The following is a 26,089-nucleotide window of genomic DNA, read 5'->3' as shown; positions in this document are numbered from 1 at the left end:
TATAGATCCCCCATTCAATCCTTTCTTCTCTTTCACTCTGTGTTTTCTACACACTTCTGGACTGGGTGCTGTACACAAGGTCTCAGCATGAGGGGGGGCATTGTCACCTAAATCCTCACTTCATTACCAATACAAAGCCAAATGAATTAGAACAGCTATTTTTGGTAATAGTACCTCATTCATTTAGCAGGTGCCTTTAACTTGTAGTTAGTACACGGTAATTGTTACTATATATACCAGCAGGAGATTGCAAAATATAACCAATAATAATAACTACTGTGACTATAATAAACAGTACAATCAGGAGTGAACCTGGACCAGTACATTGAAGTGTGTGATGCATCATGCACTCAGTTATGGTTGAAATTAATGAATGTTGGAATTGGTGAGGCCCCAAAAATGTTTTTTTGATCTCTTTTATTACAAAAGCTCATTCACAGATTTCTGCAAATCAAGCAATAATAATACACTGTGGGCCAAATTCACCACTCACCACTCACACCTGATTATACTTTCATAGGAAGACAAAAGACTTTGCCAAGTGTGTCAGGTGTGTTTGACCCACTTTTAACTGCTTTATCCAATTCAGAGTCGAAGGGGAGCCACAGACTAAACCCGCCAGCAGTGCCACAAGGCAGGGCACACACCAGCACACTGACACCAGGGCCGACTTACAGAAGCCAATTAACCTACAGTACAATCATGTATTTGGGCTGTGGGAGGAAACCCACACAAGCAGGGGAGAACATACTGTACCAAATCAGTATATCTATTTATAGCCAGCAGTATATCACCCTGCAGCTCACAACTAGCAACCTGCTGAAGCTCAGCAGGTGTGAACCTGGCCACTAAGCTGCATGGTAGACTCCTGTGAAAAACTAAGGTTGCTGCTGGAAGAGGTGTTATTAGGGCCAGCAGGGGGCGCTAACCCTGTGGTCTGTGTGGGTCCCAATGCCCCGGTCTAGTGACGGTGTACAACCATTTCAGTGCAACTGCGCTGCTGTCCTATCCTCGAAACACGGTAAAGCATTTAAGACCCTCGCACTTCCAATGCATACAGTACCTTAATTGTAGAAGCGCTCATATGATCGTTTACTGTTACTGTTGCCATTTAAAAAACAGGACGCCTTCTTACAGGCCGTGTAGGTTTAGAAACACCCAGCCTCAGACAGGAAACCAAAAAGTACTGTAAACGCACTCTCCCGGTTCGGTTTCTGCGGCGTGGGGCAAACGAAAAAGAGCAGATGTTTCGGTTTTTCCCGTTGTATTATAGAGAGAAAAAGGGGGTAAACCTGGGGTAAAGGAGGAAAGGTATAGGGAAAGTCCAACGCGGGGCAGGAGAGCGGATCGCTCCTGTGTAATAACTGTACTGTACATCAAGCTGCAGGTCGCCTGGGTGCTCCGGTCACCCAGTAATTCCCCTGCTTTGCAGAGAGTTCTCCGACTTTCACACACCGCCAGGCCAAATCAACCAGCTTTTCAGAAGAGGATCCTTCTCCGAAATCACCTTCACACGCCTGGACGAGAGAGCCCTGTATGAGACGCATCAGTTCGTCTATTGCATAGTTTTAAAACAAACTCCTCGCGCGGTTTTTATTCAGCAGAAAACAGAAATCCAGTGACATCCATTCTGTGTAGGTCAGAGATTTGCACTTCGGCGCAGTCCTTTAAAAAAACACGACGGGACAGGTTAGGACTGGAATGATCAGAGCTACCAGAGGCACGGCAGTGGGCGTGGTGTCTGTGTGTGTGATGAGGTGTTCTTGTTTATTTTGGGTTTTTTTGCAGGAGATGCACTTGCAGACGTGGCGAAAGACTCCTGAATGTAAAGTTAAGTAAAACCTTTAATCATAGCCGTTGTCAAAAGTCTCAGGTGTTGTTGTTGTTTTTTATTTTATTTTGTGTGTGAATCTTTATTAGTGTGCTCCTTGTCCTGGGCATAAACTCTACACGTGGCCACTCGTGATTTCTTCACTAGGAATAACAACAGCCGAGAATTAAGCGTGCCGAAAATGCTTATCGAGTCTTTTAGTGGCAGTAAATTTGGCTTGGCCCATGGGACACAGAGGCCTGGAAACCTCTGCGCAGAGTGACCAAGGGGCAGCTGCAGAGGGGGAGATTGGGGGTGGAGGAGGGATACAGGAGACGACTGAGAGGGAGAGGAGGGGATGACATATTTTGTTTAACCTGAGTGAATGACGTCACGATTTAGGGCAGCTGAGGCCGATTGATCCTGGCTCTTGTCGTCCCTCCCTTGTAAGCACTGTTTAACCCAGGGCAGTATTACCTATCCAGGCCTGACAGGTTTTAGAAAGGGAAAGGCTTTCAGCTGCTCTCTGCCCCCGCCGGGACTCCACCACTGTGGGCGCCTGTGGGCTCCGAGCAGACATGGCGGCACGCCCCAGACAGCGCGGCACTCTGCTGTGCCACAGGACCCAGCCTGCTGTGGCGAGACCCTTCTGCCCTGTTTAGCTTGCAAGGGGGTGATGTCACCCCTCTGTGATGTGTTCAGTAGCACTGAGCCCTGTTACATGTGCTAGATGTGTTTTTCCGTGTGGGGCCAGTAGAGAGAGGCTAGGTTAGGCAGCAATAGCCTCTGTGATCTTTTCACCACTCCCTGGATTTACTGTGATTCTCTTAGTCAAATAGCAACCAGGTGTGGATCTGTATCAGGTGGCGCGACGTAGGCCTGTATGTTCTTTAATCATGCCCAGAAATTCCCCCAATCAACAGTCAATAAAAGTATTTTCTAATGACTTTATTTTTAAGAGCACTTCAGGTTTAACATTCAAAATCAGTGATGCGCCTGAAAGAGCCCACTCTTGCACTCATGGCGCCCCAGTCGCTGAACCTGCGGTACTCTCCAGCTCTCAGGTAGTACATCCTGCCTCTGTAGTTGGGCTGCTCGTAGAAGAGCCAGTGCCCATCCATCACATTGCAGGAGAAGATGTCATTGTAACGGAAGCGGTCGTAGACATTGGGACAGTCGTCCATGAACTCCATCATCTGGCCTCCAAACTCTGCTCTCTCGTAGATCCTCATCCTGTAGGAGCCATGGTACTGTTGGAAAACAGAAGGGGCGCGGTCAGGTGTGATAAAAAACCTAAAGGCATGCCTGTGGACCCTTTATAAAGAGTTCTGTGAGACATTTAACTCAAAATATATAACAAACAGGCATGAAAGCAGTCATTTATTATAGTCCAAATATAAAAACAGAGGGTAATATTTAAGACCTAACAGTTGAAAATCAACTGAAAGTTGAATGTCATCAAGGAATATCAAAGCATTTTATGTGACCGTTTCTCTTCTGTTGAGAGACAAAGATAACAGTCAGGCTGTATAACTGCAATTAGGACCCTGGGAATAAATTTTCTAAATGACATAATTACCACATGCAGAATTAACTTACTGGTTGGATCATGCGGCACGACCAAATGGAGTCGTTGAAGCCCATCCAGCGCTGGTAGTCGGGATACTCGCCCCTGCGCAGGAAGTACTGGTAGCCCATGTAGTTGGGGCGCTCGTACACCATCCAGCAGCCGCTCTCCACTCGGATGGAGTTGCAGCGGCTGAAGTAGGAGTGCATGTCAGCGCAGTCGCTGCTGCACTCATAGGAGCGCCCCCCGAAGTTCCTGTCCTCGTAGAAGATGATCTGCAAAAGCACAATCGCCACAATATTAGAAGAAGGGCTGCGAATGGAAATCCTTCATATTTCAGAAACATCTTTTGTATTATTAGATAACAGAAAGATCCAAGACAAAATAGTCCAGGGTTTTTAATTTTTTACCTTTCCCATTTTGACGTTGACAGACTGCCTCTCTTTTCCACGTCTTTTTCGAAGACACAATCTCAACTTTATATAGGAAACGTGAATTGCAGACTGTGCATGGGGCATTCAAACACAAATGTCCGCAAGTCAGCAAGTGCTTAGTTCCTGTGCCATTGTCATTAACTGATGGTTTCATGAAGAGGAAAGAAAAAAAATGCCCATTGTCTCCAGCACCACTATAGTGTACAGCTAATGCAAAACGTGTATTGTAATCCACGTAACAAAGCCTTTGTCAATAAACACGTGCCTGCATCAGATGAGAAAGGCTTTAATTATTTTTATGTTAACCTAATGAAAAAGGGACTTTTGTGTGCAATGCCTTGGTAACTTTGTAGGTTCAGATGTGCAATGCAGAAATCCATTGTTGTATTTACTTGTGGTTACATTTTGTGAATCTAAAATCCGATCATCTGCAAACATGGCAGAGAGTAAGGAGCATGCAAGAAAGAAGACTTGGGATGAGTTCTCACGCATCATCAGGCTGTGTCTAGAGCAGCACAGATTCATATGCTGTCAGGAAAAGAAAAGCAGAAATTAGCCTTTCTGAGAGATTAGATTTTCATCCATTTGTCCTGCAAACTTTTGAGGTTTTGGAAAGGTGTGCAGTGTTTCCTGCTTCCTGATGTCCTGGCAACACTGACTGGGCTGTAGGAGTGGAGAACAACCTGCACAGCCGTGTGGTGGATGCCAGTACCCTGGCCAAGAAACAGCTGCAAGAGATTCTCGGATCAATTAACTACAAGCATCCAAACAGGCTCAATGGGCTGAATGCCTTTGTCTCGTTTGTGACCTGTCTTGTGCTCTTATGTTCTCTGTGCTGCCTGTTTAGCTTTGTCATCCATGACCTGGGAACCACAATTTTGGAGAACCTTTAAAAAGACTGATTCTTCAACCAGCTTAATATTAAATTATCTTAATATTGCAGTGTAATTATTGCTTAATAAGCCTAAATACTTATAATATATTTGCTTCTTAACGGTACAGTGAAGGTCCTAAGCAATGTAAGTAATAATTTTTTTTATTATTTTTAAATTTAAATCTGTCATCTGATTCCACTCTGACCCACAATCATGAATACACTAGGTGCTATATTCATATCACATTTAGATAATAAGAGGATGTCTACTGTTCATTTAAGTAGTATTCAGTATGAATGTTGTATATTAGATTATAAATATAAAAATATTGTAACACATACGGCCTCCATTGCTTGTGAGAGCCGGCTTACCAGCGTACCGCCCTTCCCTGTGAATAGCAGGGACTGCAGCCACTGGGCTGAGGGGAGATCTCCCTTTGGCTCAAGAGGCTGGGTCCCTGTTGAGTGATACCGCAGGCCTGGGTTTGAGACCCTGACGGTGGGGGGCTGACCTGATGCGGCAGTGGTGAGGGTGCCCACGTGAACCCCGGAGTTCTAAAATATATTATAACAGATTGCATAAATTCTTGTTTATTAAAGAGTGTTTGTTAAAACAGGGTCTTGTGTGTTGACATTAACAGTGTGTTTTTTTTTATTCCTCTTTGTATTTTTCAGTTAAATATATCATTTTAAACTTTACTGCACTGCCAATCCCCTGTTTAGGCAGGAGGATGAAGGCTTCTGAATAACCGTGGAACAAAAGTTAAAATTGTAGACAAGCAGGGTGTCACGATCGTAATCCCTCCTCTTAAGGGCGCTCCAGCTCTTTCACATTTTGCTTATTCCATGTACCTGCCCTCAATCCTGCCCCTCCTTACTTAAACTGGGCACACTCGTTACTCCTGGCTCTGCATTGGAAGACGGACGCCCGGAGGTCCGCCTACCACCAAGTCACCCTACGCCCTATGACTTGAGCGCATAGACCTCCTATCGACGTCCTGACCCAGCTGAGTCCGGGGCTCAGAGCGCCTGGCCTCAGAGCGCCTGGCCTCGTGATAATGTATTTATTTCACTGTACCGGATCCTGTTGTGGTTTTTAACTGTGTCTTGTTTTCATTGCAGATGGATCACTTGGATTAGGACCTTGGACTTCGCCCTGGATTTCCCCCTCGACTACCCTTGGACTTGTTTGCCTTGGCCACGCCCCCCGAGCACCAGTTCACTGTTGTCACACCCCCCTGTTTGTCAACCTGCCCTGTTCCTCGTTGTCTCCTCCCCATTGTCCTACTCCACTCACTTCCAGATTATACTGTCTGCATAGGGTCCTGAACTACACATCGTTACACAGAGTGAGCTCCAGTCAAGGAAGATTGCTGCCTGCCGTGGCGATTGTGTTGGACAGTACGGGGAGCAGGCGCAGAGCAAGAGAGAATTTATTTTTGCACAGCCTATAGAGAGTGGAAAGCAAATACATCTGTGTTCTGGGTTTTCTTTTTCTGTGACCAGCTGCCTTTGCATAACAGACTCTGGGAGCCCAGACGACTTGATCTGAATGTTGTCTGGTTTGGGCTTCATCTGGGTAATCATGTTCAAAATCACGCTCTGCAGAGTACAGTAAGCTTGTCTTCCCCTCAGACTCAGGCTGTTTGTTTTAATCTTGCCTGTCTGTGTCTCAGCTCATCAGTATGGAGCTCTTAATTAAAAATCAATCTTCGGGAACGGTGAAGGCAGCTGAACTAATTGAGCTCTGTAGCCAAAATTCACAACTAATCTTGACAGAAATTGCCTCAGTTCCCAGCTATACCATTCACTCGATTTTTGTGTTCTCCATTAGCACTTTCACTGTTAAAAATAAACCTTGTGAGTGTCAGTGCTGTGTCCCTTCTCTGTCATTTATAGCACAGTTGAACCCCCCGATAATAAATATGAGGTCCTAGTCTTCAATATTTAACAATGTCAACAATGTATTATTGACCCTTTTAAATGCTATTGTCCCCTGCAATATCTTCACCTCATTTCTCTTAATACCATTCATTCATATGCATAAGCGGATACAAAACAAGTTCGCAACACATCTTCATTTTATTTAAGACAAATCTGCAAAATGCGGGAATTTTACACTATTTCCTTATTTAACAGAAGTCCATGAGGCGCCGGAAGGAGCCGATCCTGGGGCTCATGCCTCCCCAGTCGCTGAACCTCCTGTACTCTCCGGGCCTCATGAAGTACTGCCTGCCTCTGTAGTTGGGCTGCTCGTAGAACATCCAGTATCCATCCATCACATTGCAGGAGTGGATGTCATGGTAACGGAAGCGGTCGTACACAGACTCGCAGTCGTCCATGAACTCCATCATCTGGCCTCCGAAGCCTTCTCTCTCGTAGATCCTCATCCTGTAGGAGCCTTGGTACTGTGAACACAAGACATTCCTTAATACAGACTGAACTGGAATATAATTAAGATTAAACACCGATTCATTTCAACAACTCCAGTCTGAAGATAACTGATTCACTGTTTCTTGCCAAAATCTATATTTACAACTTCTGAAATATATTAATATGATTGTTTAATTCCTATAAAAATACAGAGCAACTTACATGAGGAATGAAACGACAGGACCTGATGCAGTCGTTGAAGCCCATCCAGCGCTGGTAGTCGGGATACTCGCCCCTGCGCAGGAAGTACTGGTAGCCCATGTAGTTGGGGCGCTCGTACACCATCCAGCAGCCGCTCTCCACTCGGATGGAGTTGCAGCGGCTGAAGTAGGAGTGCATGTCAGCGCAGTCGCTGCTGCACTCATAGGAGCGCCCCCCGAAGTTCCTGTCCTCGTAGAAGATGATCTGCAAGTGAGATGAAGACATTCAGAACAGCATGTTTTAAAGTGCGTTGAAATCAGAATGAATCAGAAAAAAAGAGTAGCAAAAAGTCTTCGCTGTTACCTTCCCCATTTTTTGTTTCAGTGTGATCACAGGGCCTTAACTGCTTGTATGAGTCCTGGAACAGGTCTCCTTATATACTTATCTCAGTAGAATAGGTTCCATTTGTTATTTAAATACAGATTGGTCCACGTCAGCAAACCTTTTAAAGGTGTCTTACAACATTTACTTTTCTGCACTCATCATAATAATTGCTTTCAGCTTATTGTTTCCACACATTCAGCTGTCCAGCACAATCTGCAGCATTGTAAACCATTGAAAAGCCTGTGGTTTACAACATACAGTTCTGCTGCTGGCTACAGCACTCTGTCAGGTTTTAAATACGAGAACACTTAAAAGATCAAATCACCAATTAAACTAATTGTGCATGACATCTCTTTAAATTACAAGTGCCTTATGAGCTACAAAGAGAGCAAATGACCACATTACTTGTTCCTTAACTAGTAGTTCACCAGTGTCTGGTAACATGCTTCTTTATTTAAATCTTTAGTTTTCTTAATGAGTTGTAGCTTGCAATGGGTTATAGTTAGGATTATTTTTTACAGGGCTTTCAAAATTCTAGGAAATAGCTTCTGAACTTTTGTGTTAGAATTAGTGATAGGATTATGTATAGTTTTAGGGATAGATTTGGGTTTTGAATGAAATTAAATGGTGTTTTAAACAAAATTTCAAACCCAAACCTCATCCTCTTTCACCCATCTACGTATCAATATCACACTTCTTGCTGATTTGCTTGTATTTAATTATCACATTCTTCGCTCCAGCCCATCTTCACCCCTGCTGCAGCTCTCTGGCTCATTTCCACTAGAGATGAGGGCAGGGCCGTGGCCAGGAATTGATTTTTTAGGGTGGGCCTCTGCAAAAGTAGGTGGCCCGGGCTCTAACTGACCGTCCTGCCAGCATAGTGCATAGCATCCCTCCAATTTACAATCCAATCCTCAAGGGATATAATCAAACAGCAGAATTAGCAGAACCTTTATATATATATTGACTCTCTCTCTCACTCACACACACACACACACACACACACACACACACACACACACACACACACACACACACACACACACACACACACACACACACAGGTTATGCCACGTTCGTAAACCCCTCCTCTTAATGACGCTCCAGCCCTTCCTTGTTCTTTACTCATCTCCCGCACCTGCTCCCTGTTCCAGACCCCTTTTCAGTTCCCCTTAAAAGCCAGATGCCTACTCTGTTCCGGTCTCGGCATTGGTTCCTGCACCAGGCGAGTCCGGGACCTGGAAGCGCCTGGTCCCCTCAAGCTTTTAAGTTCCTGTTCCTGCCGGTTCCAACCCGGTTCCCGTTTTTATTCTGTTCGTCTTGGATGGACCGCCCGGTTTTGGATTTTCGCCTTCTCTTGGATTCCCCCTTGGACTTGTTTCTGGACTGTTTGCCTCGGCCACACCTCCCCCGAACACCAGCGCACCATGGACACACCCCCTGTTTTCATTCCCGACTCCCGCCTGCTTTTTCCCTGTTTTCCTCACTCTACCCCAGATCATGTCGTCTGCATAGGGTCCTTAAGAACGCTTCCGTTACAGGTTAAGCAACAATTACCTAGGCTGCCGAACACAACTGTGCCACAGCGGACACACACAAAAAAACAATCAGTGCCTACTTCTGTTGTGAGGTTTTAGCCTTCTAGACCAGACGCAGGCGTCGGAGCTTGGAATTGAATATGGCGATAATCTCCTCACTGTCTAGAGAGTCTGTAAATTCCCGTTCAAATGACAGCTAGTTTGCAAAAGTCTCTCATATGAGGACTTTGTCTTTAGCTGAAGAAAAGCTACAAGAGCTCATTTTCACTTGTTGCTTGTAACAGTTCTATTTTCGTATGCCTGCTTTTAGATTGTACAGCAGTCTTACGAGTTACTGTAAAGTTAATATTTATTTGCAAAACACAATGAACACAACGCAGAATGCAAGATTCAAAATCCATCTGAAATATTGTATTTAAAATACCATGCAGGGTTTACCTTGCCTTTAAATAGAAAAATAGCCAATTAGGCTACTGCTACGCCTGCCCCGCCCCACCACATTTACATATTCTTATTGGCCCCAAAAGATACAGAGAGCCAATAGCAAATCACATAGATGAAAAAAATCAAACACGTTACATTAAAAGGCGTAACGCAAACAAGGTAAAAAAAAAACTTAAATTACTTTGGACTGATTGGGTAGGGCTAGGATCTATTAGTCCCACCCATGGCTACACCCCTGGATGAGGGTGTCCGACAGCCCAGTCATTACAGACAGTTTGTTGGTCTCCTTGACCTGCTGAGTTACCCCCAAAATGATCTTTATTCGAATCAAGCCTCTTCTCTCCCTGAATTAGGGTTTACCACACTACTAAGATGGCGGTGTTGCTCATAAACAGCTGTACCAATAATGGCAACCTTTAGGAAATGAAAGCTTAGAACAGAGTGTTGCAAAAGCAACCCAAACAGAGGTAAGTGACACGCTACTCTTTCAGTCCATAACCTCAGGTTAATACAAAAGTAATTAATCAACCATCTAGGATTAAATACAAAATGCACCTCGATATGTAAGTACAGTTAATGTGTTGTGAGAGAAAGTTTAACTACAGTACCATAGAGTTATCATCTCTTATTTAAATGTGGCCAAACGTAAAGATGCTTGAATTCCTTAGAACATTTTTGGTGAACAGTGGACACTCCCTTTTGAAGATCATGACTGAAGTCCTGGAAATACAAGTTAACAATCTGTGTAAATGATGAATGGTGATCTAAATGATCACTGGGATCAAGTCTGACAGTTCCAGTGACAGCAAAAAAACCTACAATGGCATTCTTTGACTTTTAAGAGGCAAACTTGACATGCAGTGCTCTCCACTAGCACCCCCCTCCACTAGCATCTGACTGCAATCTGCTGCAAGGGGCCAACTGCTCCTGATGAGGTTTGTTCATTCTGGTTCTGTGCTTAAACAGTCCTCTTTCTGTGCTCAGTAAGCAAATATTCATAGTATGTTTGCTGGTCTGTTTATTTTAAATGGGAAACAATGTGTAATACTTGCATTCCATTCTATGAAGTATTTTGAGCAAGAATGACTTTTATAGATAGCTCTACTCTTCTGCATTTTGCAGGTGCCAAAAATGCTTAAACATCTGTAGTAAATACAATTTTAATTTATTCCACAACCCAAAATTCAATCAATATTTTATTCATTTTGTTTCACTTTCGTTGATACTGAATATAAAACTGGACTAGAAATGTCCAGCTTTTTCTGACACTATTTGAAGCAATGCTCTTTCACGATATTCTGCTGTGAAGATCTTTTAAGATTCTCAATAACATATGGATAGAAATGGCAGCTGCTCCAGTTTTTTAGACTTAGAAGTGGTCCAAATAAACTCACTGATCTATGAATTAGTCACAAATGAACCCAAGCTTAAGGAGATAAGGAGATGGCCTCATGCAAATAAAGACTCTTTGTGAAGTACAGGTTTTGCACCTTCTTAGTGGTAGTAGGGGTCTAAATTGTGATTTGCTCGAGGCCTCAGTGTAGAAACATCATGACCTCTGAGAAGAAGCCCTTGTGGAGACATTGTTTTCTAACAAAAGGAGGAGGACAGAGCTGGTATTCTAAACAGAGTACTTTATTTTGCAAACAAGGTTTACTGCACAGTGTTGCCCAGGTCAGTTGAAGTCAGTGATGCGCCGGAAGGAGCCGATCCTGGGGCTCATGCCTCCCCAGTCGCTGAACCTCCTGTACTCTCCGGGCCTCATGAAGTACTGCCTGCCTCTGTAGTTGGGCTGCTCGTAGAAGAGCCAGTAGCCCTCCATCACATTGCAGGAGTGGATGTCATGGTAACGGAAGCGGTCGTACACAGACTCGCAGTCGTCCATGAACTCCATCATCTGGCCTCCGAAGCCTTCTCTCTCGTAGATCCTCATCCTGTAGGAGCCTTGGTACTGTAGACCACAGGAAGAAGCTTTTACATATTAATATTTTTTTTCACATGACAGGAATGGATATTTGCATTAGTTATGTCCAAGAACCCTACCAGCTGGCACATGAGCCTATCCTCTCTCTTCTCCATCTGTGATGCCCTTCTGCCTCTCTTGCTAGCACTGTCACATGACAATGCAAGCATTCTCTGTCACTGTGCACCAGCCTTCCCCTGAATGGACAAGACTCAAGTTTTCCTTCTTTTGTGAGAAAGAGGGTATGCAGCATCTAGAAATGAATCGTGCAGCTGGAATCTGTATGGTGTGTTTGACTGAGTGTATTTGTTCCTTAGTACTCAGCTTCTGTCTCAAACAGGAAACACGTCCTCCCTGTTTCATAATGCAGGACGAGTCCTCTTGCTACTGGAATTAACACATGTATAGCGATGACTTGACGTCATGAGACATGGACCACAGGGTGCAAGTGGGAGCACATCACAAACTGAGAACAGGAGGCACTTCTTTACAGGAAAGGGTGGCAGGGGTGTGGAACATGCAGCCCAGCCACGTTGCTAAAGCCGATACTCTGACTTCTCTGAAGGAACACCTGGATGAGATCCTTGCACTAAATAAAGTCCTTAGGCCACACAGTTCAGATGGCCTCCATTCAACAGATCTTAGGTTCCAGAGGTGAAAAGCTGGTGCAGCTCTACTGACTGAAAGCCAGCTCATGGCCAATGTCACGCTGTTTTTACCGGACACCTACGTGAGGAATGAAGCGACAGGACCTGATGCAGTCATTGTAGCCCATCCAGCGCTGGTAGTCGGGATACTCGCCCCTGCGCAGGAAGTACTGGTAGCCCATGTAGTTGGGGCGCTCGTACACCATCCAGCAGCCGCTCTCCACTCGGATGGAGTTGCAGCGGCTGAAGTAGGAGTGCAGGTCAGCGCAGTCGCTGCTGCACTCATAGGAGCGCCCCCCGAAGTTCCTGTCCTCGTAGAAGATGATCTGCAATTAGAAAGCAGAAAGTGAGGTCAAACACCGCCTCCAAACAGCGCATACAGATGTTTCCTTGTGACTTTCAACACAGATAATCCATCATTTTTCAAACAGAAACCCTTGGACCTCACCCTGCCCATTTTGTCTCAGTGTGATCGGAGACCCTCAGCCACTGCGTTCAGAGAGGGGACATCTGGCCTTATATACTTGTCTGAGAGCCAAATCATACAGCAAATGATTTTTGTTATGCTAATGCAGGTCCCCCGTTTCGGCATCAGCAAAATCCCCCTTTTCAGGTGGATATCTGTGTCCCCACGGACTCCTGGCCATTCACACAGAGCATCTCACCACTTTGTTTCCATGCACTCTGTGGTCACAAGACAAACCGGTGGCATTGTGATGTGTAAGCTTTTGCAGAACTAGCAGATTGCAAACAAACTAAGGACAATCTATCTGCAGGGACTCAGAGAGGCTGTGTCAGCACTCTCTCTGACAGAATCCTCTGTATAGTCCAGTAAGATGGTCTTTAATGATGTTCAGTCGCAGTGAGATGGATCTGTGCATCTCTTTCTTTCAGTACCTGTTTGTTTTTTTTTATTGAAAAATATTTCTGTTCGGCTGATACTGAAATTTAGTTCTAATTATTATTTCCCATCTAGTTTTGCACACAGCTCAGGTGCGACGTACTGGTCTAGCCAGCAGCCATATCACCCTGCAACTCACAACTGGCAGCCCACTGAAGCTCAGCAGGTATGAGCCTGGTCAGTACCTGGTCAGTACCTGGATGGGAGACCTCCTGGGAAAAACTAAGGTTGCTGCTGGAAGAGGTGTTAGTGGGGCCAGCAGGGGGCGCTCACCCTGTGGTCTGTGTTGGTCCTAATGCCCCAGTATAGTGACGGGGACACTATATTGTAAAAAGGCGCCGTCCTTCGGATGAGACGTAAAACTGAGGTTCTGACTCTCTGTGGTCATTAAAAATCCCAGGGCGCTTCTCGAAAAGAGTAGGGGTGTAACCCCGGTGTCCTGACTTAAAACATCAGTCATTTCTCTTTCTTCTTTGTGAAAGTTTCCCATTGGTACCATTGATACACACAGTTGACACTTTGCCATTCTTTTGTTGTTGTAAGATTGGGGGGGGGGAAAAGGCATTTTATTATCTATTTTAACCTCCAGTGCTATTTTCGTTTTTCTTGCTTGGCAGCTCTAAAATCCCTTTTTACCTTTTTGTTCGTTATACTATTTTTCTTTCACTGGATCCTGTTCTTTTTTAATCACGTTGCAAAGTTTATTCCTACGCCTAGCATTTTCTTAATTTAGCAGATCATTGGAACCAAAGCTTTCTTAACTTTGATATACAGCTAAATCAATCTGCCCTGTGCCTCAAGCACAATATCTTTAAACTATAGTCCAAGTCCACTCTCTGCTGGCCCCACATGCCCATCCTATCCTATTGTACATCTTCTAATCTGTCTTTTTCTCTCTTTTTTCTGCAACTATACATCTACTGCATGTATCGGACTTGATATTTGATCCAAAATGTACTTCACAACGTGCCATGTTTGTAATAGAAAACGTACCATATTATAATCTGATTTTCGATTCACTTTTCATTAACTTTAGACTTTAAAACAAAAACTTAGACAAAATGGAACAAGTGGCTGTTTTGGACTTCGGCTCGCTTGTGTTATGATTGTGCACTTCGGTCTGCTCCTGAAAAAAAAATCGGTCCCATTTCGGTGCAACTGGGGCCATCTTGTGGTCAGAGCGTGTCAGTTCAGACACTTTCTGCTCAATTCCCTTCAGAGGACAGATCGACTCCTCGGTGTCAGGGAATAAAAACAGCGAAGCCAGATATGTGATCCAAGTTATTATGAGTAATGTTAAATGATTTAATAAAACGCAAAATCTACTACGTTAGAATCAGTGTTCCAGAAAACATGAAACCCCGGGTTGACAGGTTTTCATCCTTCCTTGAAACATTTACTTCCCCAGAACGGAGCCGACCATCTGGACATCTACAGCCATGCCAGACCTGCTCCTGAGTGGGGCAAGGAAATGAGGTTCTCCTTTAATGTCATCTGAAACAAATTAAACCACGTAGATGGATGTGTTCGAAGGTCACACTTTCCGAGCAGAACTGGTAGACCTGGTCAGAGCTCGTTGAAGAAACCTTCTTCCCTTCTCCAGCAACAAAACAGACTGAACTGGTTTCTTTTCACCCAGTCTGTTAAGGAGATAGAAGACCGCCGAGCTTACATCAGGTCAGGAACAGGTGAAAGTTCATCCCATGCTGTAAAGCAAAGAAAAGAAACGCAATGTTTCGGATGTGGAGCCTCCTTCAGGTGACGCCTGACGTTGTGTTACTTTTCCTTCCCTCTCACTCTGGAATAAACCTTTACCTGTTCCTTCGCAGCTCCCAGCTGAACCTCTTTGATCGCTTTAGTTGATTTTATTGCTTCTATCAAGTCATAGCTGCAGCTACAGGGGCGATATTGTCAGTTAAGATGCCGTCTAACCTGCTTGACCGGACACATTTCCTGCCTGACTGGTCAGAATTACCCTGCTCCAAGGCTGTAGTGATTGCAGATATGAGAGGTGAACTACTGTGTTTGATCGGTCTTCTCCCTGCTCTGACCCTAAAACCATGTTGCATATTGAGATGAAGTGCGTCTCAGTGCTTTCTCGGGGGTGTTCTAAAAAGCCCAGTGTCGGAATCCCGTCACAGACGCTAGAACCTTTAATTGTTGAGTAAGATAAGCACAGGAAACGCGAAAGTTGATTTGAAATCTTTTTTTTTTATTCGCACGCCAGCACCGCTAAAGACTGCGGCTGATGTAAAACTCTTCTAAAAATCCGTGATCCTTCGGAAAGAGCCGGTGGCAGCGCAGCTGGCGCCCCAGTCGCTGAACCTCCTGTACTCTCCGGGCCTCATGAAGTACTGCCTGCCTCTGTAGCTGGGATGCTCGTAGAAGGTCCAGTAGCCCTCCATCACGTTGCAGGAGTGGATGTCACGGAAACGGAAGCGGTCGTGGACCGACTCGCAGTCGTCGGTGAACTCCATCATCTGGCCCCCGAAGTCACTCCTCTCGTAGATCCTCAGGCGGTAGGGCCCTCCGCTGGTCTGGAAGACAAGCGGCGACACGGCTGGGAGCAGCCCTGAGACGCAGTCGCCAAGGGAGGCAGATCTACCTGTCTTCCTGTGTGACGGACGGTCACGCTGTCGCTAACCTGCACCTGTCTTTTTAACTCCAGCAGACACAGCGCGCAGACTCATCACGCGCCTCTGAGTCTGTCAGACGGGGACCCCCGCAGTACCCCCACACTTGCCGCTTCTCCTCCCAGCCCAACTCGTCAAGCTTCTTTTCTATTCAAACATTACGAGATCTTACAGGTAGGAGGTTAAAAGGTGATCTCTGACCTGCTTATGAATGGAAACAATTTTCTTTTAAATTCCTATCAATTCTCTGTTCCATTTATCTGTGCCAAATACACACGCATCGCACGACTGAAGCAGAGTACCCGTACAAAGCTTCTGGTGACACTGAGACCAGCAATCCTGAGAGTTGTGAAAATCACTGCACGGCCGAAAGAACAGTTACTTCCCCATAGCAAGGGCTTGGCAGCATTAATAAAAAAAAAAAGTAGTTAACATCTTGCATTTGTAAAGCGCTTTTCCAAACTTAGTGATAAAGAGAAATCAGGGGAGATTACTATAGGAGGAATCCCGTGCCCTTAAAAACTGCATTCCTTCCAGCCAGAGACGACCGGAGTCAGTCGGCCATATACGAGCCAAGTCAAGAACGACAACCTCAGCGCTCGGTATTTATTCCCGGACGATTAGACGAGCGTGCTCGCCGGGTTCTTTATAGCTCAGGAAGCGTGAAGCACACATGTCTGCTTACATAGGTGAAGGTGCGGCAGGACCTGATGCAGTCGTTGAAGCCCATCCAGCGCTGGTACTCTGGATACTCCCCCCGGGTCAGGACGTACTGGTAGCCCATGTAGTTGGGGCGCTCGTACAGAACCCAGCAGCCGCTCTCCACTCGGATGGAGTTGCAGCGGCTGAAGTAGGAGTGCATGTCGGCGCAGTCGCTGCTGCACTCATAGGAGCGCCCCCCGAAGTTCTTATCCTCGTAGAAGATGATCTACAGGCAAAAGAAAATGGTAGAGAAAGCTCTCAGTTTCTCACACGTTTCAGAGCCAGATGTTTAGTCCTGCATTTCTCAGCTTTTCCCCTTCGATACTAAAATGACTACGGTTATTTCGTTAACCTTTTCGTTTAGTTTCCAGGCATCGATCAAAACTCAATGAACACTACAAACCATGGACAGATTTTTAACCCGGACCGCGAATAGTTACCGCATTCTGTAGACAGTAGCCCCACTATGCGGGTACCGTTAACACACGGTAAAGAATAATGGCCTTCGTCTTGCAGTACCCATTCTTACAAGGGAAATACAGATCTTAGATGTGCACTGGAAATTTGAACTTAAAAAAACCCAAAGATTCTTACCCTACTCATTGTGTCCAGGCTGAAGGAGCTTCTCTCTCTCTCTCTGTGATAAGCTTCTCTCTCTCTCTGTGATACTCATGGCACTGAGCCTAGCCCGTTTTTATACACCTCAATTAAAGTTCACTGGATCAAACGTATTGTTATTTTAATGACTGGAATTTTAACATCAGCAATGCTGCCAAAATCTGGATCCCTTCTATAGAGGCAAAGCCCTGATTCATCATTAGTAAAAGTCCTAGCTGGCACATTGCTGACCCTCATCCCCTTTCAGTCTCTCCAAAAAGACATTTTATCCAATAATCCCCAATAAAAGAAATGTATAAAGTCATCAAAAGGCACACCTCTGAGCTGGTAATCATTTAATCGAGAAAATAAATACAGATGTGCTGCAAAGAGACTGTGCCTGCACACAGACAGGTAAGAGGTCAGGCAAGCAGTATTTGTTTCTGGGCAGGCTCTTGGGATAATCAATTTCCACACACATGACACGCAATGTCAGGCTATAGGCATTTTAAAACTATGAGCTTGACATGTGCTGTGGGACTTCCTGAGCAGAGGAGCAGGAGACAACCTTGTGCAAAGTCAGCTTTTATTGAGCTCAATACACACAGCAACACAGCGTGGGGTCAGCCCTGCAGAACACAGACCGCTCGAGTTTTCTAACCCTTTTTATACACTACAGCCACATGTAGTCTGTGACAGGTATTTCAGCTCAGGCTCTGGATGATGTTCTTCGAAGCTGATCACTCCTTCTCTCGTTAGGAGCAAATTAGTTACTGTTGTTCTTACAAAGTTAGTTCGTAACAGACCCTGGAGCAGTTTGGCAACTGATACAGGCCTGTAGGGCTAAGCTAACTCACCTCTGCAGTCTCTCCACCACACAGTTAAACACTAACTCTAGAAGTGTGAACATGAGTCGAAATATCTGTCCCACTTCAACATGAATATAGTTTCTAGTGTATTAAATTCAACAGATACGGGGAAGCATGAGAGAATACAAAACTGAACCTTCCTGTCAGCAGTGAGAAAACGATTTACAGTCCTTTGCTACATTTCAGTCTGTGCACTCAACACGCCACCATCGCCATCAGAGACTGACAGGCCAGCTGTGGACTGACCCCAGTCCACTTCAACAGCAGCCAGACCGCCTTCACAAAACAACAACTGTGCGAGATGTTTCCTCTTCCTTAATGGCCATTGGCCTTAAAATAGTAGCCATGATTTAGTCGGTCGTGTCCCTGTAGGCATGAAACGATTCCTCCGAGCCGTTTCTATCTTCTGCTTCTTCTGTCGAGTCACCGGAGACCTGTGGGTGACAGACAGCGTTGGTCTCTGTTAGCGCCTGGTGATTTCAGAACAGACCAGCGTTCCCTAAAGTCCCCCACAAGAGGTGAGCCCCCAAGGAACACTATCACTTCACATATCACGGGTGGACTTAAGGAATAAATATTATTTTCTATAAGAGACCCGGAACAGTCATTTTAATCTTTTCACAAAGTGGCAAAGCTTATGGAAAACCAGCAGAGCTAAGGGTGTGCAGTGTCCTTGCATAGTAACGTCAGCATGACCTGACTGAGCACTGCAGAATGCTGGAAGAAGCATTAGTTCTTCAGAGACGCAGCCGATACTAGTGCTCGTGTCCTGCTGTCTAGATAGGCGCTAGGCCAGGTCTGGGCACTGTCACTAGCAGAACATGACTCAGATCCCCTGCCTGTCATGCAGTCGCCCAAGGCTTCCCCCGTAACAGTGACCGCAGAGACCCTCCTGATCTCCCAGCAGGGCCACTGAGAGACACTTGGCTTCTTCTACCTACGGATTCTCCCCTCTGGAGCTCACCGTGCACCACGCAGCAGCACACATCTGACACCCACCTCTCATCTCTCTGCTCTAAGCCTGTTTATAAAGCACGATTCCCCATTGAGCCCCTATGGCAGTTTCAGGCATGTTGAAACAGCCTGTACATACAGGCCCCAGTGCAACCCGGAGCCCTCAAGCCCACACAGTCCCACAGGTCGGAGACTCACGCTGAGCGAGGGCTCTGTGCTGCTGGGGGTGCTGGGGGTGCTGGGCTGTGTTGGGAGGTTCTGATCCGCAGTGTTCCCCAGCTTGCACTTTTCAGATTTCCAGAACTGCAGCCTCTGTGCTGGACAACCAAACAAAACAGTGATGGTGACTGTCAGCCATGATCACCCCTCAGTTCTGAGACAGCTTGCTCCTGCAGTGCAGGACGAATTGGCCCCTCTCAGGTGCAGGAAGGACACTTGGACCAGAGAGGAATGTCTGGCTACCTTTTTCCTAATTAAACATACACAAATGTATTCAAGAAGCACGAGAAATCATACCAATGCAGATGAGCAAAACATCGGGCCAACAATATGATAGAGAATAAATTGAACTTCCAATATTAAATAGAAACAAGCAAAGTGACTAAATTTCAATTGGGCAAAAAGTAAAAATGAATCGCACACTAGAAAAAGTAAAAGGAAGACCAAGGACTTTTCCGCATGGAATTAAATTAAGCTTGTTCCTTCCCAGCCAACACACACCGGGGGCGCCTTCCCACTCAGATGTCTGTTGGATTGATGGACGTGCAGTGATAGTGCTTTTCACTGCTCGTGCTGCCCTTTCCCCGCGCGCGGGAGCTGTCATGGTGTACAAACTTGCCCCCTCTTTCTCCTTCTGTCGCCCCTCCTCGGTGACTCGGCAGGAGCGCAGAGGGCAGAGAGAGCCCAGGAAGAGAGGAAGGCAGACACCGGCCCTTACTGTGCTTCTTGGCGCGCTCCACAGCCTCGTGCGCAGTGAGCATCGCAAACGGGTGGGAGGAGAGGGTGAAGGGGTGGACGATCGGGCTCTGTGAGGGCGAAAGACAACAGCGGGTCAAGCTCGAGCCACTGCCGCGCCCGGCGCCGCCACGCCACCGTGCCGCCCCAGCTCCTCACCTGGCTGCTCCTCTGAGCGTACGTCGTGGAGGGCTTACACCTGTAGAGCCAAAGCACATCTTCCACCGGGAGCCTGTTCTGTAAAAAGAAAACCAGCAACACAACTGAAGAAGAGTCAAGCACGACAGATCAGGTCCGAGAGGGCAGCACCAGCACAGCATCTGTCTTCTGTCTCAGTGCGAACAAATTGCAGTACATTTGAAAGAGGTGAGTCGTCTTACTTGATAAAAACGCCTACTTTCAGTTTCCTTTGTAGTCTTCCGCTTCATGTCTCCTTTCAACAGACATTTCACCTTTTCTAAATATTGTCAGAGTAGCGAGATCATTCAAGCCCAGAGCAGAATCTAGCCAGGACAACAGGGCTAACATCCCTAGTCTCCAAAGAGTGCCATGGGATTTTTATTGATCAAGTAGTGATGTTTAATAACTCTTCCAAAGGACAGCACCTCCTGCAGCACAGTGTCACTATATTGGGATGCTGGTCTGGATATTCTGGTTCAGAACAAAGTCACCTAGTGGTAAACAAACAGGATTGACCTGAATTTCCTCAGTGATCTCCCATCATGCCACTGGGCTCAGTCATGCTGACCTCCTGAGATATGATGGGATCATCATATTTCCTTATTTCTGGCTCGTACAAAAAATGCTTTTCCACGTGGTAGTTCTCATTTAGGGCTTGCTGTGCATGCACAAAAAAAACTGACACGTCTAAAGAGATTCTACTCTCACACTCACCAGGACTGTCCCAGCAAAGGAGGACAGGATCATGGCCTCACGTTCCAGCCTGTTGGGGTATCTGCCAGGTCGGGGGTATTCCTTGCATCTAGAATACAAAGGGAGGCATGTTCTGCAGGGTAGAGCCCTCCCACAGCCTGCTCATCTTAACACACAAGGAGAAACACAGAGACCACAGGCCTGTTCCCTGGCGCCTGATCTCGTGGACAAGAGCAGGGTGAGACATATCCGCAGCCAGTTACAGTACCAAACAGGAACCAGTAAGAGACAGTTCAAGGCTGGTACTGGAGTGTTAATGATTCATGAGTGATATGGATGGGATGTGGAAACAATGAAGAAACACACAAACTAATAAATTGACGTTTCTGCCATATTCCTTGCAACTGCATTTCAGAGAGCTTCAGTCTTGCACGTACATAGTCTGCAAAGTTTCCCCTCGCCACAATGTCTCTGCCTGGTAGGAACTCTCTGCTGTCTTACTCCAAAAGTCACGCAGTAGCATCATTGAAAATTACAGGTTGTGGAAAGAAAAATCAAACTTCATACAAATTAATGTTCCCGGATCCATGCTAGCATGTGTATAATTGCTGATACATTAAAGAACATGCACCATACATGGATATACTGTGCAGCTTTCTTACAAAGGGGACACACTGTTCCACCATCACACTTCATCACCATCATTGCCTGTAGTACAGATTATAACAAGACGCAGTGATCTGCTTCAGGATGATCAGATATTAGTGAACCCCGGGATCAGAATGAAGAAGAATGAACAATATCCGCCCATTAATAACTTTCGATTGGAACACTACAACTGTTGCCTTTGCAAGACTCACCTTGTGTCTTTTTCAACACCGTCTCCTCCTTCGTCTTCATTCAGCCAATGAAGAGCGACTGCAATGGCCAGGTCATAATGAGCCTGAAAAAAGCAAGCACACAGTTCCTGTACACCAGACGATCTGGGCAAATGTTCTCCACCAGCCTTCAGGATTGGCCTGAATGTATAAAGATGAGCCAGGAGAGTTTAGGAGCAAAGTTGTATGGACAGATGAGACCAAGATAAACCATTACCATAGTGATGGAAAGCTAAAAGCAGGGAGAAAGAAAGGAACTGCAGTTGATCCAAAGAGCACCACCTCATCTGTGAAGCATGGTGGAGGTTGTGTCATGGCCTGGACAAGCATGGTTATTTCTGGAACTGCATCACTCATCTATATTGATGGTGGCAGCAGCAGAATGAATTCTGAAGTTCACAGAAGTATTTTGTCTGCATGTGTAGAAGAAAGCACTCCCATATTTACTGGGCAGCACCTCACCATGCAGCAGGGCAATGGCCCAGAACAGGCAGCCGGTGCAACCAAAGAGATGACCAGGAGAAGAAAGTGGAAAACCTTAACCTGCATGTGCATTGATGGATCACCAATGATGTTGTAACTGAGCATGTGGTGTCTGAAATTAAGATGAGATAAAACAGGCTGGAAGGTGATGGTACAGGGGAAATGGCCTCAGAGTCTCTTTAACCAATGACTTTAACCAACGTGCGCTGTGATAGACAGAAAGGGGCAGAAGGGAATGACAATAAACCTGAAGACAACACAGAATGGATATCATCATCAACCTGCAGACATACTTAGGCCACAGCTGAGAGGACATGGCCGAGGGAATCGTATTACCTATACGAGGTACCACGTTCCTATATGAGGAATGGGGGAAAAATGGTCCCAAATGACAATTAACATAAAATGGGACAAACATTGTGACACTATCTATAAAAAAGGCCAACAGAGACTCTTCTCTCTTAGGAAACTCAGATACTTTAAGGCAGGATAAAACTATTCTTACACATTTTTCTACAAATCATTCATTGAAAGTGTCCTAACATGCTGCTTCACTTGCTGGTTTGGCAACATCAGTAATTGTAATAGGCTGGTAAATCAGTGAATATGAGTGGCAAAATAATCGGGAATAATCAAATTAACTTAAGTATCCTTCACAAACAGAGGGTGGCTAAGAAAGCCAAAAGCATCAGGGAGTGTGTGTCTCACCCCCTCCATTGCGAATTCACACTCCTCCCAACTGCCCCCAGGTGTAAAACCAACGGACTCGGGAAATCTTTTATTCCCACTGCAATCACACTCTTAAACAATGCACAGTAACTACCTTGTCTCTTGTCTCTTGTCTCCTGTGACACTACTGTATTCTCTTCCCTCTTGGTGATGTTTATTTGTCATTGTGTTGTGTTTGACTGTGCCATATAAAACAAATTTCCCCTAGGGGACAATAAAGCTGGACTAAATAAAATAAGATAATTAATAAAAAACAAGAAAAGGATCTGTCTTGCGGGTGGCGAGATTAAATCATCACATGCGCTAGAGCAAGCTCGATGAGGATCGATGAAGCTGATGAAGTGCGATGTTCATTCAAGAGTCGGAGGATTTCCCAGCGGTTGACTTTGGGATTTTGGAAAAACAGATGTTGTTGACGATTTCAGACTCTAATTTGCTCATCAGTTCAACCAAAGCCAGAGTTTTGAAAGGCATCAGCCTGTACCAGTAGCACCTTGCCTGCTTCCTTTCACACAGACGCCAGGCACAGAGCAGGCCATCCTGCTCAACATGAAGGTCTGGCCCTTTCTTTGTCAGGCAGGGGTAAGAGGGATCCCAAAGTCCCATCGATCTCGACATTCCACTTACCAAGTCATCCAGCACAGTGGAAACCCTCTTTCCTTTGGGATCAAATCCATTTTCTCGGAGTCTCTGACCAATGTAATCTCCCCTGCACAGGAAAAGGGGAACTTAAACTCATGTATGGACAACAGCCTCAGAGCTTTCTTGGAAAACAATCCTGCTGGTGGTCTATTTTTTAAGTGTTTTCATACTATCAAATTACAGCAAAGGACACAGCGTAGAAAAGAGTGGGGTGGTACGAGACTGCATCTCGAGATGTCCTAGATGCTGGCAAGATAAAGGAGGGTGTGGACAGAAAGGACTGCATCTTGTCTTGCTCAGCACAGTCCACCGGCCCATTCTCAAGGGTCAAAAACACAGCTCACTGACAAGACATCCCCCGTGAAAGGCTTAGTCTTGTCATTTACAGTCAGGGAGATGCGCAGTGTTATAATCTAACGACGAGAGCTGGAGAGAGAACAAAACAAACACTAAAGGGTTTTGAAACCAAAAAAAGCAGAAGACTGGACCGCAGGTTTACACACATTCGGAACACTCACAGCAAGGCCTCGATGTCCCTCCTCAGGCGCCTCCTTTCCATCTTCACAGAGCGGTGATCTCGCGGCGTGCCTCAGGCCACGGGAGATTTGCGCATCTGAGAAGAGACAGCGGCCCCTTACAAAAGAGAAGTCGCATCAACCACCCCTCACCACCCCCTTGCTCACGAGAGGCTTGCAGCAGGTCACTTTCTTTTGCTGTACTCCAACAGAGCTGGCTGGGCTGCCCTCTGCAGCCCTGATAATTCGTTTCTAGCACTCTGCAGCTTGCACAGTACCACAGAGCCCCCGCAGAAGAATTCTGAATGGAGTTTCTGCCCAGAGAGGTGCTGCAGATGCCACAGGACACAAATCTAGGTCCCAGCCCCGGTACAGGATCTCTTCACGGGGTTCTGCCCAGACGCTGAAGATCACAGTCAGGGGATATACAGTATGCTGGCCACATTAAAATTGCGTGTGAAGCGCAGACCTTTCGTCCAGACCCGTTACCTTTCAAACGTACTTGTTCACACTTACACCTCATGGTGTAAGACACTGTATTTGCAGATATACAGTACACTGTCTGTGAATATCATTACACATCAATTTCTCATCTCCAAAAACTACGAAACCACATTTACTATATATATCGAAGTGACATGAAGGGTTCATGTGTTTGGGGAAGCACTTGTACTTCGGATGCCTTTAACACGAGTGCTCCTGTTTTAAAGAGAACTCTGCTGAACTGTATATCCCTCTCCAGGGAGACTAGGAACGCCATGACAACATGGCAGCAGCCCTAGTGAGCGTGACAGAGCCGGGAGTCCAGAGTGTGGGCTGCTGCAGTGGGGCTCCCACCCCCCCATCCTGTGCAGGTCCTGAACACTGGACCCGACAGACAGGGACCGAGCTGAGCCCAGCCCCAGGGGACTGCTGCATGCCATTAACAGAGAGATAACAGGAGCCAGACCACACCTCGCACCTGTCCTGCACTTCCAGGAGCAGAGCCGCAGGGCGCTAGAGACGTCAGGCCCGCCACGACAGTCCCGCTGGGCCCAGGGGAGGTGTCCTTTCAGGACCCATTTCCATTTAAGACACCCGACTTTGAAACAAGGGCCGGATCCGCAAGTTCCTAGGCGGGTATTTTAGAGTGAAAAGTCGCTACTTCCGACGAGAGAATCGATGGGGTTGCTGGAAAGGCAACCGCCAAAGGTGGACTGGGTGAACACAGCCAACCCATCCGAACAGCTTCCAAACCCCCCCCCACCACACACACCTTTACAAACACAACCACAGCGCGCGCGCTGCACTCGCCCCCTTGACCCGAGATGAATCAAAAGGACTGGCCGTTCTTGAACTTACCAGTGAGAGAGGAAGAAAATGAGGGCTCAGGGCTGCTATCCTCCAGGCTGTGGGCCACAGGCACGGCGCTCGCTCTCCCGCAGAGCAGCGGCTGCGTTGCTAAGGAACCGCTGGCACCACAGAGGGAGGCAGGCAGGCAGCGCGGCATCGCCACCCCCACCCCCACGAGCACCCCCCAGCATCAGGTTTCGCAGGTGAACAGGTAACACTGAAAAATTAATTGGCAGCTCGAGCTGCTGCCTGCAGCTAATGACACGAACTGGGGACAACAAAGGAGGCAGGTCGCCTGGCTTGCGCAGGAAGAGGTTGCCTAGTGACCATGTGGAAAAACGCCTCCCACTTGGCAGAGCTATCGGATTGGCCATCAGTTCAGCCGCATGGTCTTGGAATGAAAACCCTTGTGAAATTCTATCCACCTCCTTCCCTCTGTGCAGCTTTCCTGTTCTGTGGCTCACTCTAAATACACTTAATCTGTCTCCCGTCTCCCCGTGCCACCTGACAACGAGTGTGCACTTAAACCGGCATAGCGCACCAGCTTTATTCAGGAAAACCTTAATGCCTTTAAGTAAAAAGCCTCCAAGATGCTGTGACATGTAGTGACATTTCAGAAACTTTCCCCCCATTCTCCCAATCAATTTAATATAAGCTCTGCTTTAAGGCTTCTTCTTACCGATCTGAGAAAAGGCAGATACAATCAAGCACTTTTAAGCTTCAGAATGCTTTTATCTGGTATATTTACTGACCATCTGCATAGTGACACTAAGGGTCTGAAACAGAGCTGCG

At 46.2% G+C, this 26,089-nt stretch overlaps 5 protein-coding genes and 1 long non-coding RNA gene across 8 annotated transcripts; 1 reads left to right on the top strand and 5 right to left on the bottom strand.

Moving 5' to 3' along the window:
• The first annotated feature begins 977 nt into the window (after nt 1-977).
• Nucleotides 978-2,920, top strand: LOC148649347 (uncharacterized). Its single transcript, XR_015926339.1, has 2 exons — nt 978-1,021; nt 1,789-2,920. It is a non-coding gene; the product is annotated as an uncharacterized LOC148649347 (long non-coding RNA).
• On the bottom strand, nt 2,744-3,910 carry LOC148649346 (gamma-crystallin M2-like). Its single transcript, XM_088605899.1, has 3 exons — nt 3,788-3,910; nt 3,410-3,652; nt 2,744-3,060 (listed from the first exon to the last, which is right to left on the bottom strand). The coding sequence occupies exons 1-3, from the start codon at nt 3,893-3,895 to the stop codon at nt 2,782-2,784; spliced, it is 630 nt and encodes a 209-aa protein (XP_088462025.1). The 5' UTR covers nt 3,896-3,910; the 3' UTR covers nt 2,744-2,781.
• Nucleotides 3,911-6,748: 2,838 nt separating this feature from the next.
• Nucleotides 6,749-7,711, bottom strand: LOC148649345 (gamma-crystallin M2-like). Of its 2 annotated transcripts, XM_088605912.1 has the most exons (3): nt 7,623-7,711; nt 7,281-7,523; nt 6,749-7,093 (listed from the first exon to the last, which is right to left on the bottom strand). In XM_088605912.1, exons 1-3 carry the CDS (start codon nt 7,629-7,631, stop codon nt 6,818-6,820), a joined length of 528 nt encoding a protein of 175 aa, XP_088462038.1. In that variant the 5' UTR covers nt 7,632-7,711; the 3' UTR covers nt 6,749-6,817. The 2 variants fall into 2 exon arrangements, with proteins under 2 accessions (XP_088462038.1, XP_088462037.1); XM_088605911.1 differs by lacking the exon at nt 7,623-7,711 and having other exon boundaries at nt 7,281-7,544.
• A 3,531-nt stretch (nt 7,712-11,242) lies between these two features.
• Nucleotides 11,243-12,837, bottom strand: LOC148649344 (gamma-crystallin M2-like). The gene is made up of 3 exons (XM_088605951.1): nt 12,684-12,837; nt 12,319-12,561; nt 11,243-11,576 (listed from the first exon to the last, which is right to left on the bottom strand). The coding sequence occupies exons 1-3, from the start codon at nt 12,690-12,692 to the stop codon at nt 11,301-11,303; spliced, it is 528 nt and encodes a 175-aa protein (XP_088462077.1). The 5' UTR covers nt 12,693-12,837; the 3' UTR covers nt 11,243-11,300.
• Nucleotides 12,838-15,327: 2,490 nt separating this feature from the next.
• LOC148649343 (gamma-crystallin M2-like) lies at nt 15,328-17,222 on the bottom strand. The gene is made up of 3 exons (XM_088605919.1): nt 17,066-17,222; nt 16,455-16,697; nt 15,328-15,673 (listed from the first exon to the last, which is right to left on the bottom strand). The coding sequence occupies exons 1-3, from the start codon at nt 17,072-17,074 to the stop codon at nt 15,398-15,400; spliced, it is 528 nt and encodes a 175-aa protein (XP_088462045.1). The 5' UTR covers nt 17,075-17,222; the 3' UTR covers nt 15,328-15,397.
• A 415-nt stretch (nt 17,223-17,637) lies between these two features.
• On the bottom strand, nt 17,638-25,622 carry c9h2orf80 (chromosome 9 C2orf80 homolog). Of its 2 annotated transcripts, none has more exons than XM_088605898.1 (9): nt 25,307-25,622; nt 23,969-24,083; nt 23,436-23,517; nt 21,579-21,661; nt 20,740-20,827; nt 20,005-20,082; nt 19,829-19,916; nt 19,090-19,208; nt 17,638-18,371 (listed from the first exon to the last, which is right to left on the bottom strand). In XM_088605898.1, exons 2-9 carry the CDS (start codon nt 24,007-24,009, stop codon nt 18,288-18,290), a joined length of 663 nt encoding a protein of 220 aa, XP_088462024.1. In that variant the 5' UTR covers nt 24,010-24,083; nt 25,307-25,622; the 3' UTR covers nt 17,638-18,287. The 2 variants fall into 2 exon arrangements, with proteins under 2 accessions (XP_088462024.1, XP_088462023.1); XM_088605897.1 differs by having other exon boundaries at nt 23,969-24,063; nt 25,307-25,621.
• Nucleotides 25,623-26,089: the final 467 nt, after the last annotated feature.

The sequence above is a fragment of the Lepisosteus platostomus genome, chromosome 14, assembly GCF_059453375.1.
Source record: "Lepisosteus platostomus isolate fLepPlt1 chromosome 14, fLepPlt1.hap1, whole genome shotgun sequence".
In the NCBI taxonomy this organism is placed as follows: domain Eukaryota; kingdom Metazoa; phylum Chordata; class Actinopteri; order Semionotiformes; family Lepisosteidae; genus Lepisosteus; species Lepisosteus platostomus.
This window is presented reverse-complemented; position numbering and strand designations above follow the sequence as displayed.